Below are 20730 nucleotides of genomic sequence, written 5' to 3' on the forward strand. Positions count from 1 at the left end.
AAGCTGATTGGAAAACCCTAACCATTTTAAAACACCATGTCAGCTACCTTATAAAAGAAAAAGCTGTCAAAATTCAGTGAAGTTCTCATTCATCGGTCACCAGATTCTTTCATGCATATACATTGTGTAGAAACCCACTGGACTATCTGAGTCAACTCTGGTTTTTTAATATTTACTTTGATATGCGTGTACACTATATACTTTTATTTTATTTATTTTTTAAAAAAGCACACAACACACCAGCCTCAATAGAGTAAGAAAGGGCATAGACTGCATCTGAGGAAGATTGGTGGCTTTTAGATTTATATAGCATTTCCACTGAAACATTTTGGGATACTCAGCACTTACCACCAAAATTTTTGAAGCCACCGCGGTCACCACCACTGCAGAGGAAAAATTGAAGAAATGATTTCTTCCTTAAGTCTCTAATGTGCTGAGCCCTGGGCTCAATCTACACTTAACTGTCACAAGTAGAGTGCCTAGGAAAACAGTAGCACTACTAACTTTCCAGTAAATTGCATTTCATAGGTTCCAAAACTTTCCCACCTAAGTGTTTCCCAAGGGTCTATTTCCACAAGATGCCTTTTCAAGGTGCATATGTCCAATGTATCTAATATATTCTTATTTTTTCTTTCAACCCAAGCCAAAAGGATACTAATCAAAATGTTAAAGCTGGAGGCACATCATAAAGAATGCCAAATTAGAACAAGTATTCTTTCCAAAGGAATACTTTTTTTTAATATAAAGAAAAGCAAAAAGACTGGAGGAATATAAAATAAGGTTAAGATGTTGATAACAGAACAGAAAAGGTAAATAACTTTAGTACTAGGTTCTGGTGTGATAAACTTTTCTAAGATGAACTTTTTTTAAGTGACACACAAATACATATAAAAAAGTGAGTTTGGATGAAAGTAGTTTTAAAATTTCAAACCATTCAGAAATCTGGTAAAATGAGAACTAAGCATAACTTAAAATTGTTCTCCTCTGCAGCCACTATATAAGATTTCTTCATAGTACAGCTACTTGAGGTTCATGCTATCAAATTGTGGTATGTACATATCTGCAGCACACATTAGAGACAGAGTGCAACATACTACAGCCATCCACTAAACAATGATTTCATTTAGCAAATTTCTTCTGTCAGATAAGTCAATGTCCTAGTGCACTCATCTTTACCTAAAATATCACAAAGGTTCTCCTTAAAATATCCACCTAATAAGTCTGTTTCTGTTTATTAAAATATGCAATCCCTAAGATGCTCTATGTGCCAACATGGAAATAACTTATTGGTGTCTTATTGTCCAGTCTTATGCTACCCTAAACACAAGAAGTTAATCTGATAAACTAACGTCTCCTGGTGCTTAAAAAACATTTGCTTTAAGCCAGCACGGTGGCTCATGCCTGTAATCTTAACTACTCAGGAGGCACAGATCTAAGGTTCAAAGCCAACCAGGGCACTAAAGTCCACTAAGGTCTGTGAGAATCTTATCTCCAATTAATCACCAGAAAAATCACAAGTAGCCCTGTGGCTCAAGAGGTAGGGCAGTAGCCTCGAGCTCAGGGATAGTGCACAGGCCCAGAGTTCAAGTTCCATGACAGGCCAAAAAAAAACAACAACCCACTATCTGCTTTAGTGATTTATCACCCCCCTAAGTAGTTGTTTTCTGAACTTTCTGAAGAAACTCTCTCTCTTTCTCTCTAAATAATCAATGAACAAGTATGAACTCCCCCTTATAATAAATATAATCTATCTTTGATGTAAAAGTATTTGCCCTTGCCACGGGTTCCCCTTTTTTAGGTATAGCAATTTGCATTTTATAATTAGCTTTAAATTTTTTATGGTTTGTAGTAAGCTCTTGTGACAGAAGAAGATTATTTAAAGGCTATATAGCTTTCATTACATTGGTAAGAGTCTTTAAAGATCACTACAATAGTACATTATCCACTCAGACTGTCCCTGGTCCTAAGTGACAGCTCTTCAACAAAGGAAAATCAACAGAACAAATTGCTGAAAACTGTACTAGAAACCAAGATACCTCAGTACCTCAGGTTTCTTTTACAGATGATTCTTAGAACTCCCAAAAGGAGATATAAAACAATATCTGAAATAATATGTAAATGCATCATCATTACCGAGTAGAAATTTTAGCTTTGAAAATAAAGCAAACTAACTATAGAAATACCAACATGTTAGAAAAAGAACAAGTTTTAAACCAAGTGACTCAATGATATAGTCTTAATTATCACTCATTAATCTTGGAAATTTAGGCAAGTCAGTAAAATTTTCCTGGGTTCAATTTCCTCCTTTGCAAAGTAAGCTTTTGTATCCTTACTAATGAAAGGATAGACGTATGCATGGCCTGAAAGCTTCTCAGAAAAGCAAGATACCAAGCTCCACTGAGAACTACTGAAATAGAAGCTATATTTTAATAAGATTCTTCCTGAGTGCTTGTGGATCGTACCAGATCCTAGCTACTCAGGGGTCTGAGATCTGAGGATCAAGATTTGAAGTCAGCCCCAGGAAAGAAAGTCCTTGAGATTCTTATGCTCAATAAACCACACAGAAAAAGCCAGACATGGTAGAGCATTAAGCCTTGAGCAAAAGATGCTCAGGGTCAGAAGCTAGCATGTGGATGGGCGAAAAATAAAAAGATCCCTAGGTAATTTAACATACATTCAAGTCTGCTTGAAAAGAGAACGGTTGATCACTTATATTCCCTTATTAGGAAATTATATTAAACACAGTAAATAAACTTCAAATTAGTAGTAACAGAAGATATGGTTATGAATCTTTCAAACCCAGTCAAGGTACAAGTCTTTTTTCTACATCTACTAAAGCTCATTAGCAAGATAAGACACAAAGAGACATAAACATCTCTGGGTCCAGACAAGGTACAGAATTTTTTTTTTCAATTCTAGGAAAAGTATCAAACATACACAAATTCTGAAGTAAGGACATTTAAGTAAAGTAGTAGATGTATTTAAGAGATATAAGCAATGGTCAATTTATTGGCTCAGTACTCCCTTCCTAAAAAGCTAGTTAAATATTTGAAACTCATGGAGATGGTTTCTCCAAATTCAATGTGCAACACACATTCTGGGTATTCTTTTAAAAGGCTGGGCAAGAAGTATGGCCTAGTGGCAGAGTGCTTGCCTATCAATATGAAGTCCTGGGTTAAATTCCTCAGTACCCCCCCACACATAGAAAAAGCCAGAAGTGGTGCTGTGGCGTGGTAGAGCACTAGCCTTGAGAAAGCCCAAAGAGAGTGCCTAAGCCCTGACTTCAAGCCCCAGGATTGGCCAAAAAAGCAGAAGCAGAGCTTACACTAAGGGCCTTGCACTTGGTAGGCCAGAGCTCTACCTCTAAATCATACCTCTAGCCACTTCCTGGAATAGCTGGAATTACATAGGCATGTATCACCATGCCAACTGCAGGAAGTTTTACTCCTACAAAATTCAATACTTAGAAAAATGAGCTTAGATAAAAGTTGAAAAAGAGTAATTCAAATACTTGTGCTGTGCTTTTCATACTACAAATTTTGGGAATGTAAGGGCAATCTAACATTAATGCCAAATGTCAACAGGTCCATGTAATGTCATGTCCTTTTCAATAGTACCTATATGTATGTTTTATTTCCTCCCATGTCATCTTATGTGAGGTAAAAAGGCTTTCTATAGAGTCAGCAGTAATCAACATTTCAGACCAAAATTATCATTCTATAGCTGCACTGTCCAAAACAGTATTCACTAGCTGCCTCCAACTGTCACACTTAAGAAGTAGCCACTCTAAAACCAGATGAAGTCTAAATGTAAAACACGATTTTCTAAGATGCATGCTCTCTATCACTAAGGATTTGCATATTCCATAATGCTATTGAAATGTAATGGGTTAACTGAAAACTATTACTAACATTAATCTACCAGTATATTTCCATTGTTTTCTTCCTTTTGTGGTTCTAGGGACTCAATGAAGAGACTAGTGAGTGCTCAACAAGTCCTATGCCATTCAGCTGTACGACCCCCCCACCCACTCTACCTCTCTGGTGTTTTTTCTTTGGTATGGTAGTTCTAGGGTTTTAACTTAGGGTTTTAGGTTTATTAGTCAGGTGCTCTACCATATAACCCACACTCCCTGCCCTTTTTGCTATCATTTTTGAAAGAGGATCTCGTGTCTATGCTTTGGCTGGCCGGAACTGTGATACTGTTATTTCCATTGCTTGTAGAGTAGCAGATCCACACCTCCACACCAAACTTTTATTGGGTTAAATGGGATTTTTACAAACTTTTTGCACAGGGTGGTCCTGAACCACAATACTTCCATCTAGTATTTCAAGTGTCATTGCACTAAGCTACTGCTTAAATTTTTTTTTTACTTGACTAATAGGACATTAAAAGTATATATGAGGCTCAGCCAGTCACTGGTGGCTGCTCACCTGTAACTACTTTAGTTACTCAAGAGGCTGAGTTCTGAGGACCATGGTTTGAAGACAGCCCCAGCAGGAAGTCCATGAGACTCTCATCTCCAATTAACCATCAAGAAGCTAGAAGTAGGGGCCGGGAGCATAGCCTAGGAGTAGAGTGCTTGCCTAGCATGCATGAAGCCCTGGGTTCCATTCCTCAGTACCACATACTCAGAATAAGCCAGAAGTGGAGCTGTGGCTCCAGTGGTACAGTGCTAACTTTGAGCAAAAAGGGTCCAAGGACAGTGCCCAGGCCCTGAGTTCAAGCCCCCTGACTGGCCAAAAAAAAAAAAAAAAAAATAGAAGCTGGAAGTAGAGCTGTGGCTTAGACACTAGCCTTGAGCTAAAGAGCTAAGGGGCAGACTTAGGCCCTTGAGTTTAAGCTCCAGTACTAGCACAGATGCATGTTCGTGCGCACACAAACACGCACAAACACATACATACACAATGTATAAAAATTATATATAAGGCTCACATTCATGACTTCTGCATTGCTACTGGGCAGGGTTACAACAGTAGACTGTCACCAAAACATACAATAAGAATCCAAGACTTTGAGCATGAGAGGCACACAATTATCATTAAGTACATCCTCCTCAGCCAAGGATATATACACTGCCGGCTTGGTTTTCCCCCTATGTAGATGGCACTAAGGGATCAAACCCAGGGTTTCAGGCATGCTAAGCAAGCACTCTACCACTAAGCCACATTCACAGCCCAATATACACATTATTAAATGAGCTAATTAAACACTTCTGTAAAAGGGACAAAATACTCAGAGTAAATACTTTACCTGTAAGAATCTGAAACATTCATTTAACTTGATAGCATACTAATAATGAAAAACAATTCTTTTAAGACACTCTGGCAATAATTTAGTAAGGCAGTAATTTAGAAAACAATTGGAGAATTTAGTCTCAGTTTCTAGTACACTAAGATGTCAATGTGAATTATAGAAAAAGAAATACAATCTTTTCTATAATTGCTCTAACAACAACAACAAAAAAAAGCATAAGGTTTCCCAATGTCCTAATAATCTTCTCCTATCTCTTCCATATTTGGAAAACAGGTGGCTTCCTTTTTATCTGAATTCTCCCAATCAATCACAAAAAAAAAGTCTAAAAAGTCCTAACTGTCAGCTGTGGCTCATACCTGTGATCCTAGCTTCTCAGAAGGCTGAGTTCCAAGAACCTCGGTTCAATGCCAGACTGGACACTAAAAAGTCCGTTAGATTCTTATCTCCAATTAATCTCCAGAAAAATGGAAGTGGCACTGTGGCCTTGAGCTGAAGAGCTCAGGGACAACACCCAGCCCAAGCCCAGAGTTCAAGTCCCACGAATGACAAAAAAAAAAAAAAAATAACCTTTGCCACACATCCAGCCCTCATCTCAAACTAAGCCCCTATTTCTTCAATTATATATATCCACTAAACAGCCCAAGATAATACTTTCATGCAGCTTGTCTTCAAATAGCCCAGAAACAAAATATTAAGATGATTACAAACATATATGGGAGTGTTGATGAAAACTAATGAAAAAATGTTAGCTATTTCTGGAATTCAAGTACAAAATCACGCATGAAAAAAATCTTAGGCATTTATATTAAAATTCAAAATACTTTACCTGAATATGCTAAATAGCACATCTTAAACAAGATGTTATAACACATGAAAATTATATAAAGTTTAAATTTAGTATTTATAACAAAGTTTCACTGCAACAAACCATGCTTACTCAATTACATACTATGGCTATTTTGGTACTCCAACAAAAAGTTTAAAAAGTTGAAACCATGTGGTCTTCCAAGTCTAAGACATTTACTACCTGGCCTTCTACTTAAGAAGTTTCTCAGCCCAATACAAAAAATAATTATCCAGAAAGTTTGGAAATAGGCCTTTTGTGAATATCCTTTTTATTGGGGAAAGAGAGAATGGAGGCGAGACTCTAAACATTCCCTTGTCTCCATGTTATTCTCACTTAAACCAGAACAGCATTATTTTGACCACCAAGCAGCTTTAACACATAATTTTTGGAAGAAGAAATTTCTACAGGTAAATAAAAGGGGTTGTTGGGAAAACTAGGGACTGAACTCAAGGCATCATATTAGACAGGGGCTACTCGAGCCACATTCCTAGTCTCACAAAAATGATTTATAGATTGAAAGATGTCAATTACAAGACAGAAGCATTCAAGTCATAAGTCATGCACATCTTCTTACACCAAAAAAAGTTTGAATTTGGGCTGGGAGTTTGGCTTAGTGGTAGAGTGCTTGCCTAGCACGCACAAAGACCCGGGTTCGATTCCTCAGTACCACACACATAGAAAAAAGCCGGAAATGGTGCTGAGGCTCAAGTGGTAGAGCTCTAACCTTGAGAAAGTCCAAGGACAGTGAGCTCAAGCCCAGGACTGGCAAAAAAAAAAAAGTTTAAATTTTTATCTAAGAAATAAGATACACTTTTTTGGGGGGGAATAATGTCTGAAATAAAAACTTAGTTCAGTACCTGAGTTTCAAATTATATTGAAATATATTGCGAAAGGTTACTACTTTGGGTTTCTTCTCTCCTTCACCAGGAAAAATCATTTAAGATTCTTTCAATCCTTAAGTTGCAAAATGAGTTGTTGCTCACAGATGAAAACTTATTTGTAGGAACTCTCCTACATATTCCTCATTTAGTCAGACTATATAATCTATTAGATTATAAATTCCTTATGAAAATAAAATTAAGTCTATGATGTACATACACCATTTCAAGAAAGCCAATTACCGGGCCGGGGGTTTGGCCTAGTGGTTGAGTGCTTGCCTAGCATGCACGAAGACCCGGGTTCGATTCCTCGGTACCACATACATAGAAAAAAAGCCAGAGTGGTGTTGAGGCTCAAGTGGTAGAGCTCTAGCCTTGAGAAAGTCCAAGGACAGTGCTCAGGCCCTGAGCTCAAGCCCAGGACTGGCAAAAAAAAAAAAAAAAAGCCAATTACCTAAAACTCCTTCTCTGGAAAATTAAATAACCTGATTTGAGATTTCTGTTTTAGGTAGAAATAGAAAGCAAGACTTTAATAATGAAAAGGGTTTTTCCTGGTCCTGGGACTTGAACTTAGGGCCCAGGGGCTCTCCCTGAGCTTTTTGTGCTCAAGGCCTGCAACTTGAGCCACAGCTCCAACATTTGGCTCTTTCTGATCATTATTGGAGAGTCTCACAGACTTTTCCTGCACTGCCTGGCTTCAAACTGAGTTGCATTAAAAGCTTGAGCCACCAATGGCTAGCACTAATCATTTTGTTATTATTTGTAAACTGCCACTTAAGGCTTAATGTCTCTCTTTACAGAATTTTTCAAATATGTTTATACTAGTATTTTAATAATACCAATGCATATATACCTAAAAATAGAGGTATATAAGAAAGTGAATCAAACTTCTATCTTGTACAGGTAAGTCTATTCATACTGGTTTACTTCTCAGGACAGCTCAGGGACAAACATCTAGTTACTAAGGAGCAAAAAATTGAACTGCTACAGGTATATCATTAAATATCAGTAAGAGGCCACTGACAATTTCAATTTTCTAATAAAAATAAATTATCTTTAAGCCCATATATGTCACAATTTGTGACCTACCAGTCTGACCTGAGGAGAGATGCAAATTGCTATTTCACTTGTTTTTAAGAATTAAGATATTTTTCAGAATGCTTAAGAGTTAAAACTTATCTTATAGATATATTTAAAAACAATTTTAAAGCCACATGTTATAACTTAAATTGTATATCAACGTATCACCTAATAATTCCAGTAGTGGGAAAAAGTTAAATTAGTCATTCCTTTACCACAGCTCTATCTAGATGAAATACAAAATGTTACTTGCAATGCTGCATTGATTATTTCAACAATTATCTACTTTAAGAAGGGGGACAAAATATTTTAATTGTATTAAATCTTCCTCTTATTTACCAATCCCATTTTTCTTTTTCTATTTTTTTTTTTTTTTTGATGGTCATGAGGCTTGAACTAGCCCTGGGCACTGTCCCTGAACCCCTCAACTCAAGGCTACCACCCTATACCCCTGGGCCTGAGCGTTGTCCCTGTAGCTCAAGGCTACCACCCTACCCTTGAGCCAAGCATTTTCTAGAGATTAACTGGAGATCAGAGTCTCAGGTCCTTTTGTGCCTGGGCTGGCTTTGAACTTCGATCCTCAGATCTCAGCCTCCTGAGTAGCTAGGATTACAGGCGTGAGCCACAACGCCCAGCCCAATACCATTTTTCTACTGTACTATTGACTAATAGGTTCCCTGCCCAAGGAACTCAAAATTAAGGAATAGCCCCTGTCTGCCTTTCAACATAGAACTTTTAATTTTTTATATATAAAAATATTGATATCCTACAGCCATCTTTTAAAGGAGGTTTAGATTCCCACTCTAGCAAAAAGAAGTGCAGTGTTTACCATAGCATAGTGGGGATTTTTAACATATACACCATATTTACTGGTGTTTATTGGTATCTAACATATACCATATAAAATATTAACAATACTTCATTCTAAGATAATTTCTGAGAGGTATCAGGCCTGAAAACAGAGTTTTAATTTCTGCCCTTTTTCTACAACATAATCTCTAATTAAAATTCTCTAACTAAACAGATACCAAATAAGCGAAGTACAACAAAAGAGTAGCAAGAAGAGAAATGCAGGTATCTATACCTAAATACTTACCTTGTTCCTGTCATAGGACCTCTTCCATCCTTGTCATATCCCCCACGCCCTCTACCTCCTCCCTGTGACCCGCCATATCCTCTATTATCTTCTCCATACCTACTCACATCACGACGGTCATCTACAAGAAGAAAATATTACATACATATAAATAAAAATACATAAATAACTACTGTTATTTTTGACACAGTCTCCCAATGTTGTTTTAGCCTCCCAAGTGTTGGCTGGTAAATGTCATCTTGCCCAGAAAGCACTATCATTTCTGACATGTTGCATATAAACAAAACCATTTGTGAGGAGGGGAAACCTTCCTATGCAAACCAGACAGTAATAGAACTTGCTATGTAGCTCAGCCTAGCCATAACTCTCCATCTTCCTGTGTCAGCCCCATAAGTGCTGAGATTAAAAGCATGTGTTGCCACATCGGGCTACAGAACATAATCTTAAATACATTTACTGTCAGATATATGTCTTTTGGATAAAAGCACATGTACACAGAATCCAAATCCAAGTCATCAAAACACCAAGAACTAAATATCTGAGAATTCTATCTGTATTAATTCTTATTCTACTAGAAAAGACAGGTAAAATGGTGATATGGTTTGAGTTAAAATACAACCTTTTTGTTGACAGGTGTTAGGGTACAGCTTCTAATCCCAAATACTTGAAGCAGAGACAAGAAGATTACAAATCTGAAGCCAGCCTGAGCAATTTAATGCTATCCTGTCTCAAGATAAACAGAACACAAAAAAGGGCTGGGTGTGTAGTGTGGTGGTATAGTGCTTGACTAGCATTCACAAAGCTCTGGAGGACTGAAGGCATAGCTCAAGTAAGAGCACAAGACACTGGATTCAATCATCAATACTGAAAGCAAAACAAAAATGCTTATAAGAATAACTCTGAAAAAAGCTAAACCCACATCATGAGGCTTATTACTTTCTTCACTTCTAAAACTGTAAATCAAGCACAGTTAAGGCATATACTGGTTTTCCAATTTATTCATTCCATTATTCAACAGAGCCAGGAATATAGCTCAGTGGCAGAGAGCTTCCCAACATGTGCAAGGCCATGAGTTCAATCCCAGCACTGGAGGAAAAAATTCAACCAATGTTCATTGAACATGCACTATGAACTAAATCCTAATACTGAGGGAGAAAAATGAATTAAACAGTTCCTTTCTCCTTGAATCACTCATTTTCATGGTGGGCAGAATCCTAAATAACATGGATATATTCAAAATGCTATAGGACAAGAGAAGTAATGACTGATCTTTGTTAATGGAGTTAGAAAAGGCTAATACAGAATAATTTTCCCAATCAAGTATACTTCCATCACCAAAAAGTGGCAAAAATACTATTGCCAAATGATCAGAATTCACTTGGAAATGTATGTAATCAGCCACCAAAGTCATGTAGCCATTTGGAAGTCTCCATGAAATCAACAAAGATAATCTAATCCCAGTTATGATAGCCATGAGAGAAACGTATCTTAGAAGATATCTCAAATCTTTACAAACAGTATAAGTCTTTTTTTTTTTTTTGATTGCTCATGGGACTTGGACTCTGGGCCTGGGTGCTGTCCCGGATCAATTCAGCTCAATGCTACCACCCTACCCCTTGAGCCACATGGCCACTTCCGATTTTCTAGTGGTTAACTGGAGATAAGAGTCTCAGTTCTTTAGTGCCCAAGCTGGCTTTGAACCTCGATCCTCAGATCCTGAGTAGCTAGGATTGCAGGCATGAGCCACCATACCCAGCCAGTATGAGTCTTTTAATCCAAATTTAATATACAAATAATTCTGAGAAGAAAACTAGAAGCCAATATATCTTACCTTGTGTGTGGTGACTATAGTTTTCCCTTTGTGAATGATAGGACTGCTGGTTTTGATTATAGGCATCATGCTGCTGATAATTTGACTGCTCATCATATGAGCCTTGGTGCTGATTATAGCCTGACTGCTGGTTATAGGAATCATGTTGGCTATAGTCTGATTGACCATATGAAGGTGCTCTTCCACCTTGGCTAAAGAGAAATCAAAGAACATGAGAGACTTTATTGGAAGATTATGTTTACTGTAGCAAGTTGACTAACACTAACATGAAAGACTTGATCACATATCTGAATGATACTTCATTTTCTCATGGTAACTATTTGGTTCTTTTAGTATCTATGCCTCCTTATCACCACTGCAATACCCTCTAAGATGCCAATCTCACTATCTCATTGAAAATATGCCACACACACAAAAGCCATACTACGGAAAAGAACCCCAAGTACTTTTGGGAACTGCAGAAAGCAAGAAAATAACTAATTTTACTTTTTCCTTTTTTGGTGCTGGTCCCGGGCACTATCCCTGAGCTACCATACCAAACTAAAAATATTGTTTCTTAGACCCTTTCCTCCCTGGTTAAATGATTTTTTTTTTAAGTAAGCCAGACCCCCCTTAGCTACTCGGGAAACAGAAAACTGAGGACTGAAAGCCAGCCAGGGCAGAAAAGACTGTGACTAGGGCCCTAAAACTTATCATCTGACCTCAGAAATCTTTCCTTTTAATTTTTCCTTTTAATTGAATTTTACTAGGAGTAATTTCACTGTTGAAACCACTAGAGATCTCAGCTTTCTGACTCATTTTTTAGCTATAAAACTTAAGGAACTATATAATCCTTTTGGGGAGCCAGTCCTGGGGCTTGGACTCAGGGCCTAAGCACTGTCCTTGGGCATTCCTCAAGGATAATGCTCTACCACTTGAGCCACAGTACCCTTTCTGTTGTTTTCCATGTATTTGGTACCCAGGAATCAAACCCTGGTCTTCGTGCATGTTAAGACATTCTACCACGAGGCCACACTCCCAGCCCCTAGGAACTATATAATCTTAACAATTTTTCTTATGCAAAATGGGGATAACTACTCTTTGTGACATCTGAGGATAAAACACCAGAAATAGCCAATGTGAAGCACAGTGGGAGTCAGAAGGAGAAGTTGCATTATTAATTTAATAAGTACAGGCTCTTTAAAACTAAATTGAAAAATGTTCATGCAAATCTACAAATCAACTGGCAAATGTTCACCTATCTGTATTAACAAAACACTCCAGTGTTTTATGGATGTTTCTATAGATGTTTTGAGGTTTTTTTCTGAAAAAGTGATATTCAAAAGCCTCAAAAATAAGATGGAACTGGGTGTTAGTGACTCACACCAGTAATCCTAAGTTACCCAAGAAGCTGAGATCTGGGGATCATGGTTCAAAGCCAGCCTAGGCTGGAGCCCATGAGACTCTTATTTCCAAGTAAGCCCCAAAAAGGTCAGAAGTGGAGCTATAGCTCAAGTGGTAGAGCATTAGCCTTGAGCAAAAAAAAAAAAAAAAAAAAAAGCTCAGGGACAGCGCCCAGAGTTCAAGCCCCAGGACCAGTACAATTAAATTAAATGGCTCAGGACAGGATACTTGCCTAACATGCATGAAGCCCTATGGTTCAATTATCAGCACCACAAGAAATTGAAAGGCAGTGAAGTTTAAATCTAAAATTTTAGCAACATCTATTTATACTCCTCAGCACAATCCCAATATTCTTACTGTTTACTTACCCTGCTGATGATTCCGTGCTTTGTTGTCCTTGGTTATTATATGATTGCTGGCTGTATGAGGGCTGCTTTTGATTCTCATAACCACTGTAGGACTGTGAATAACCTAAAGATTGCATAGAAATACTATTTAGAGAAAACACTTATTTCTAGGTCTTTAAAACAGCAAAATTAATAAACTAGTCCAACCTGATTGGTTCTGTCCATAACTGGAATAACCGCCATAGTTCTGTCCATATGAAGAATCAGTTGTTTGCCCATAGCCAGAATAGCTCTGAAATTCATGTAAATGGATTTCATCACTTACTTGAGATAAAAGTAACTATTAATGAAAAAGAAAATTTATCTTTCAACCTACTTGTGCTTGCCCATAGCCTTGGCTGCCTTGATTTCCATAGGAAGAATAACTGTAAAATAAAAATGTAGTTCTTAAAAGAAATGTGCTTGAAGAATCTCTAAAAGCTTTAATGAAGCACCTTGCCTTCAACTTGTACTTCAAATGCAGGCTTCTGTTCCAAGAAATTACCAGTCTGCCTATCTCTCAGAATCTAAAATGAAATGTGATGACCACAGTCCATAAAAAAACAAATGAAATCTCAGAGATTTATGCTTTGCGGTAAATAAAATGGCCAGAAGGTAAGCATTGACAAGTTTCATTCTACAGGCAAATTTTTATTTGATCTCATCAGATATATAAAGGTCCAAATTCTTCTAATATTTAAATCTAGTGGGCTGGGAGTTTGGCCTAGTGGTAGAGTGCTTGCCTAGCACGCACAAAGACCCGGGTTCGATTCCTCGTTACCACATACATAGAAAAAAAAGCAAGAAATGGTGCTGAGGCTCAAATGGTAGAGTTCTAGCCTTGAGAAACTCCAAGGACAGTGCTCAAGCCCTGAGCTCAAGACCAGGACTGGCAAAAAAAAAAAAATCTAGTACAGTCACTGGTAGCTAAGCAATGTGGGTTTTTGTTTACAAATAACACATTATAAGCTATACAGCACAATATCTTTAATACTTTTGTTAACTTCTTCCTACCATTTACCTTCATTAAAAGGTTTACAAACTTTCTAGAAAAGGCATAATGTGGCACTAAAAGTACAATTTAAATGCTTCAGTAATTAGAACCATATGTATATCCACAGTACAATAGGGTTTCAGTGCAGTAACACTAACATGTAATTCAATAAATGTTTATTGACTGAATATATATATATATCTTCCTAAGGTTTTTAATTAAAAATATTATTTTAGAGCTATCAAATGCTAAGAGAATCTGTGAAGTTTTTTTTTGCCCAGTCCTGGGGCTTGAACTCAAGGCCTGAGCCCTCTCCTAGGGCTTTCCTCAAGGCTAGCACTCTACCACTTGAACCACAGCACCATTTCCGGCTTTTTCAATGTATATGGTATCAAGGAACAGGGCTTCATGTAAGCTAGGCAAGCATTCTACCACTAGGCCACGTTCCTGGCATGAACTCTTAAGATAGAGTCTCACTGGGTAGCACAGTCTGGCCTCATAATTGTGATCTTCCTGTCTTATCTTTTTAAGTGCTCTGATTATAAGCATTTGCCACCCATCCAGTTTCCCTAACTTTAAAAGTACATTTTGGGCTGGGAGTTTGGCCTAGTGGTAGAGTACTTGCCTAGCATATGCACAAAGATCCGGGTTCAACTCCTTGGTACCACATAACAGAAAAAAGCTGAAAGTGGTGCTGTGGCTCAAGTGGTAGAGCACTAGCCTTGAGGAAAAAGCCCAAGGACAGCGCTCAGGCCGAGTTCAAGCCCCAGGATTTGCGAAAATAAAATAAAGGTACATTTCATTTGCCACAAGCCTATCAATTCTGTTTTCAGGAAGCTCAGAACTTAATGACCACAGATATGTGATATGCTATTCTGTACACTGCACACTAGGCCACAAACCATTTATAGCCTAAGTTGAAGGCTGTTTTTCTAACGAGCAAGAAATCTTCTAAAGGTATACATCCACTCCAAACTTTTTTCTTTTGTGAACATAAGGACTCAAAAAATGCTAAACATTTTTTCTAGTGCTTTAAAGAAATTTTGCTATACATACATTAATATCAAAAAATGAAATGCTTTTTCTGAGAACTTAATAATCTCTTAACTTCTTATTTCTATGAAGTAGTTTCCTAAAGAAAACATAACCCTTATACTATATAGGAAGACTGCCTTAACCTCCAGGATGCATCAATATTTATTATACAAACAGATTTTAAAAATAGGAAATATTTCACAGTACCTATCTACACAGACCAAATCTCTTTCCAATGAGAAACTGATGTTTATTTTAAGACATTCACATGGCAAGTCCCAAAACAGAAACCTACCAGAATTTATCACTAAATTTCTTTTCTCTCAAAGTTTTTTTATGATACTATTAAAACATATGTATACTTTACCTTTGCTGTTCACTCCCCGACTGACTGTAACTTCCAGAATCTAAAACACATAAAAACAATTTTAAATCTTACTTAAAAATCTTTCCTCAATGATTTCAGTGCATACAGGCGAAATATGAGAAGGACATGTCAAAAATGAATTGCTGAAAGAAAAACCACAAGTTAAATACTGTCCAGGGAGAAAACTATACAAGTGATATTCTCTCTCTCTCTCTTAGCAACTACATTTTAAAAACACTGCTTTAGCAGGGGATGGTGGCATGCACTTACAATCCCAGCTACTGACGGAACAGGAGGATCATGATCTTAGGCCAGCTCTGGACAAAAACTAAATAAGTAGAGCAAAAAAAAAAAAAATTACCTAAGTGGTAAAGCACTGAATAAGGCTGGAGTCTTTGAGTTCAAACCCTAGTTACTCAGTTGACTCCAATTTTTACCTACTTTTGAGGAACTTAGCCAAGTTAGGAATACCTGCTTCTAGACTCCATTCTAATCTTTAGGCAGCACTAGGGTTTGAACTCAGGACCTCAAATCTGCTAAGTAGGCCTTTTACCACTGGGCTATGCTTCCAGCCCTTTGTGTTGCACTGGTTGTGTGGATGATGGTACTGGGACTTGTACTCCAGCTTTGCCCTTTTCCTGCTTATGGCTGGCACTCTACCACCTGAGCCATTTCTCTACTTCTGGCTCTTTGCTGGTTAAATAGAGGTACCAATCTCATACATTTATCTGCTTAGGCTGGTTCCAAAGCACTATTATCAGATTTAGTACTTAGAATTATAGGTACCCTTCTACATTGGGATTTTACTTTGTTTTGTTTGGGTCAGTAGGGCTTGAACCCAGGGTCTAGGCACTGTCCCTGAGCTCTTTGTGCTCCAGGATAGCTTTCTACCACTTTGAGCCATAGCACTCCATTTTCTGGGAGTTCAGTGGAGTTAAGAGTCTCGCTGGAGCGGATGCAGAGCAGTGCTGGCTCAGGCCTATAATCCTAGCTACTCGGGAGGCTGAGATCTGAGGATCGAGGTTCAAAGCCAGCCTGGGCACAAAAGGACCTGAGACTCTTATCTCCAATTAACCTCTAGAAAATGAGAAGTGGGGCTTGGCTCAAGGGTCGGTCGGTAGCCTTGAGCTGAAGAGCTCAGGGACAGCACACAGGTGGAGTTCAAGCCCCGTGACCCACCAAAAAAAAAAAAAGTCTCACTGACTTTCCAGCTGGCCTTGAACCGTGATTCTCAGCCTCCTGATTAGCTAGAATTCTAGGTGTGAGCCACCAACACTGAGCTACATTGGTTATTTTTAAGATCAGTTTCATTTCCTGCTCCATTTTGAGCTTGAACCTGTTTTAGGCTTCCCTCTATAGTTGACATAACAGGTACACAGCACTATAACCAACTTTGTCATGAAAATCTTGCAGACTTTCTGCCCTAGGGGGCATAAAACTAAGAGTCTCTCAGCCTCTCATGTGATGATCATCACAGGCACATAAAACCCAGATACTAGTTGAGAAAGGCCTCACACATCTGCACAGACTGGTCCTAACTAAAACCTCTCTAACTAGTTAGGATTACAGGTATGCTCCTCTAGCACTTGGCCTACACTGAGAAACAAAAACTACCAAAGGTGGCACAAATTAACATGTCAAGAAGTAAATTTGAAACTCAGACTTAGCCAAAGACTGCCAGATGTGTGTACAGACACAAGTCAGCTATATTATGTGAGGGTAAGATTCACCAAACTCATACTTTCCAATGCCACCACCATGTACATCAGAACCCCACAATTCAAGTAACTGGGGCATCTCAATGTGTGGGGCAAGGACCCAACCCTCCTGTCCCCCAGAGCTCTGGCCCCCAAAGGCACTTACTTTGCCTGTCCTAAAGGAACCTATACTTCTTACCCACCCAGGGGGACGGAATGACATGGTTTTTCTTGGTCCAGACCTGTCTGGCCTCAAGGCTGGCAACTATCTCAGTCCGTATGGGCATAGCCCTGACTGCCACCAAGGCCCTAAGGGGCACAGCCATAGGACTATAACAAATCCAGCAGAGCCAATTATCAGCCCAGGTAACCAGAGATCTCTCCCTAATCCAATAAAATCTTGACATCCTAATAGCAGCCAAAAAAGGAGGAACTCTGTGCTTTTATGCATTCTTAGAGGAAATAACAAACAACTACTAGAAAATATAAAAACCCAATACAGGATACCTCGTTCCTCCTCCTCCCTGTGGAAGGACTCCTGGCTGTCTGGGAAGCCCTGGCTCACTCCCTTCCTGGGACCAGTTATCATCATTATTTTATACTAGTGGTGTCCGTGGGGTCCTGTCTTATCAAATACCTTTCCGACTTTCTCCAGGAACATGTCTTAACTTTCACATCCCAGAGGGTGACCAAGTTTTTCATGTCTGCAGAATACCAATCCCTTAACAGAGAAGAGACCTGGGCCATAGAACTCCCACTCCTCAACCAAAAAGCCTAATCGACATATAACCTAATGGGAGACCAATGCCCAAAACTATATCCCATGTCAGCAGGAAGAGGCCAGAAAAGATAACCATTGACCTCTTTCTCCAGTCTCCTCTCCCAGCCCAATCCTTTTATCCATCCAAAGAGCCAATATGGACTTACCCACCCCTCCCTCCCCGGGCTCAATCTCTTTTTATGTATCCAAAGATGAAATAAGAACTGACCCCCCACCTTATTCCCCCAAGGCTAAGCAAAGTACCAGGTGCACGCTCCAGTGCTTGAGCACAGGTGGTCATTCTGACCTTGGCTTAGCAGAAAGTTCCTTCAGCCCAGGTTGAAGCATTCCATTCTGGGCCTGCCATGGGCATTAGTCCTTGACCCCCAAGAGACCACAGCCTGTTTTTAATTTTCTGCTTCTTGTTAAGACCCATAAGCCATCTGACAACAAAACCACCTCCTCACAGAACCTCCATTCCCATAGGAAGGTTTGTTGTTCCTCCCTGTTCCTCAGTGAACAGTCCTCATCTGTCAAGATGGAGGGGGGAAAATTTTGAACCACAAGTTTTTCCTCAGTAGTTCAAAGTGTCAGTCATAAAAAACTGTTGGAGACTGTTAGACTTCTAGTCAAAGTCGAATGGTCTGTTCATTTGTAATGAACAAGATCAATTTTGTATAAAATATTTTAAAGTTATAAAATATGCCGGTGCCAGTGGCTCACATTTGTAATCTTAGCTACTCACAAGGCAGAGGTCCGAGTACTATGGTCCAAAGCCAATCAACCACCAAAAAATGAGATTCAGAATTTATCTCATGTGGTAGAACACCAGCCTGGAACAAAAAAGAAACCCCAGTACACACTACCTGTAAAATGTATCTTAACTGAAGATTAAGGATCAGCCTCAATCTTAAACATATTCTTGTCCAACAATTCTCAAACCTTCCTCAAACTCAACTAAAATCAGTAATATTCTTTTTTGTCCAATTAATACAATGCTACCATCCATAAAGGTAATTGCCATAGATCATATGAGCAGGGGACATTAGGTAGCCACAATTCCCCAGTAAAGATCCCCAACCTGAAAGGAAGGTGTGACCCAAGTGGGAGAGTGCCAGCCTTCAGCAAAAAAGCCAAGTGAGCCCAGGGAATGGCCTAGTGGTATAGTGACTGCTTAGTATGCTTGAAGCCCATGCATAGAGTAAGATGTTTCCTAAACTCTTAATTTTAAAACTTAACTTTAACAAATTATTTCTCTGAACATAAAAGGCATTAGGCTACCTGAAATTTTTTTAATTATACAAAATATGCATTTACTGCTATCCCTATAATAAAATGGCTACTTGTAGCTTAACACACACACACACACACACACACACACACACACACACACACAAAATGATACTACTAAATTTAACTGGGCCATGAAAAGAATAAATGCATCAAATGGCAAAAAAGAAAAAAAAAAGTTGCTTCACATATGAATAAGACAGCCAAAAGTTCTTTCAGTCCTCTGAAACTGCAGACCTCCAAGGAAGCAGGGAGCTAGTGGCTCATACCTGTAATCCTAGCTACTTGGGAGGCTAAGATCTGAGGATAACAATTCAAATCTAGTCCACACAGGAAAGTCTGTGAAACTCTTTCCAGTTAGCTGCCAAAAAAAACCAGAAGTGGATAGAGTGATAGAGTACTAACTAGTCTTGAGCATTGAAAAGCTCATGAGCAGTACTTAGGTCTGAACCAGTCTGAGGATCAACACGTTAAAAAAAAAAATAGAAATATGTATTAGGTTTATGATCAACAAATCCAGCCTGCAGTATAAATGTCTCGGTGATAAATTGTAGACTTTTTTTTTATCAGTAATGGGACTTGAACTCGGGACAGGGTACTGTTCTCGAGCTCTTTTTTCCAAGGTAGTGCTCTACCACTTTAAGCCACAGCATCAATTCCGGTTTTCTGGTGATTAACTGAACATGAAGAGTCTCACATACTTTCCTGCCTGGGCTGGCTTTGAACTGAGATCTGAAGACCTTAGATCTTCAGATCTCAGCCTCCTGAGTAGCTAGGATTCTAGGCATAAGCCACTGGTGCCCAGAAAGTGTAGAGTTGTAGTTTTATATTTGATTTAAGAACATCAACTTACAAATGTTAAGGCTAGTGAAACAAGTGACATCAAAATTACCTGACAATGAACTTGTTCCTGAATTCAAATCATGCAGAAGTGCTTCAAATTTACAAAGTGTGTAGGGTTAACTTTTTTTCTAAACTATTCCATTAAAGTCAGAAAAGTTCCGTTCCACATTTTTCTCTGCAGGTTAGGACTTTTTCCTCCTGGTATAAAACCCCTATGTGCTTCAAAAGAATTTCTAAGACTAGGAGTTTGGCCTAGTAGTAGAGTGCTTGCCTAGCATGCACGAAAACCCAGGTTCAAGTCCCCAGTATCACATACACAGAAAAAGCCAGAAGTGGTGTTGTGGCTCAAGTGATAGAGCTCTAGCCTTGAGAAATCCCAAGGACAGCACTCAGGCCCTGAGTTCAAGCTCCAGGACTGGCAAAAGAAAAAAAAAAGAATTAAGTTTCTACATTTTAAGCAAACTATAAATTTGCAGTAATATATCATCCAGGTTTTACGATGTTGATCATGTTATTTATGCATTATTTATTAATTGCTGAAAGGTCTTTTTAGCTTTTGATATAGAATCTGAGTAGCTGGGGGCGGGGGGGGGGGGGGGCGCCTGGGCACTGTCCCTGAGCTTTTGTGCTGAGGGTTAGTACTGTATATAAAGCTTGAGCCACAATTCTACTTAGTTTTTTTGGGTAGTTAAGTGGAGAAAATAGTCTGAGACTTTCCTGCCAGGATTGGCTTGGAACCACAATCCTCAATCTCAGCCTCCTGAGTAGTTAAGAGGCATAAAGCAATTTTTAACATGCTTTTCTGGCAAACTTTCACTGACAAACATAAGCCTTCCTCAACAACCTAATGCCAATCACAACTTTACCTATCCCCACTTCTTTACTCTCTAAATGTAATTATTTTCAAGGCTAATATTTTATAGTGTTCTTGATGTTTTTTGGGGGGATAGAAGAGGGTCTTGAACTCTGGGCCTGGGCACCTTCCCT

The 20730-nt window shown here is 38.7% G+C and overlaps 1 protein-coding gene across 2 annotated transcripts in view; it reads right to left on the reverse strand.

Moving 5' to 3' along the window:
• Positions 1–20730, reverse strand: part of Taf15 (TATA-box binding protein associated factor 15) — a 38483-nt gene that overhangs the window by 12229 nt on the left and 5524 nt on the right. The window contains exons 2-8 of one of the 2 annotated variants that reach the window (XM_090351231.1): positions 15154–15193; positions 13095–13143; positions 12926–13010; positions 12740–12842; positions 10989–11179; positions 9257–9278; positions 349–383 (exon numbers count right to left, since the gene is read on the reverse strand). In XM_090351231.1, the coding sequence (XP_090207357.1) occupies positions 349–383; positions 9257–9278; positions 10989–11179; positions 12740–12842; positions 12926–13010; positions 13095–13143; positions 15154–15193 (525 nt within the window). Of the gene's footprint in view, positions 1–348; positions 384–9157; positions 9279–10988; positions 11180–12739; positions 12843–12925; positions 13011–13094; positions 13144–15153; positions 15194–20730 lie in introns of both variants that reach the window. The other variant, XM_090351230.1, reaches the window with a different exon arrangement.

Source organism: Megascapheus bottae, chromosome 17, assembly GCF_031878675.1.
Source record: "Megascapheus bottae isolate mThoBot1 chromosome 17, mThoBot2.hap1, whole genome shotgun sequence".
NCBI classification, from domain to species: Eukaryota; Metazoa; Chordata; class Mammalia; order Rodentia; family Geomyidae; genus Megascapheus; species Megascapheus bottae.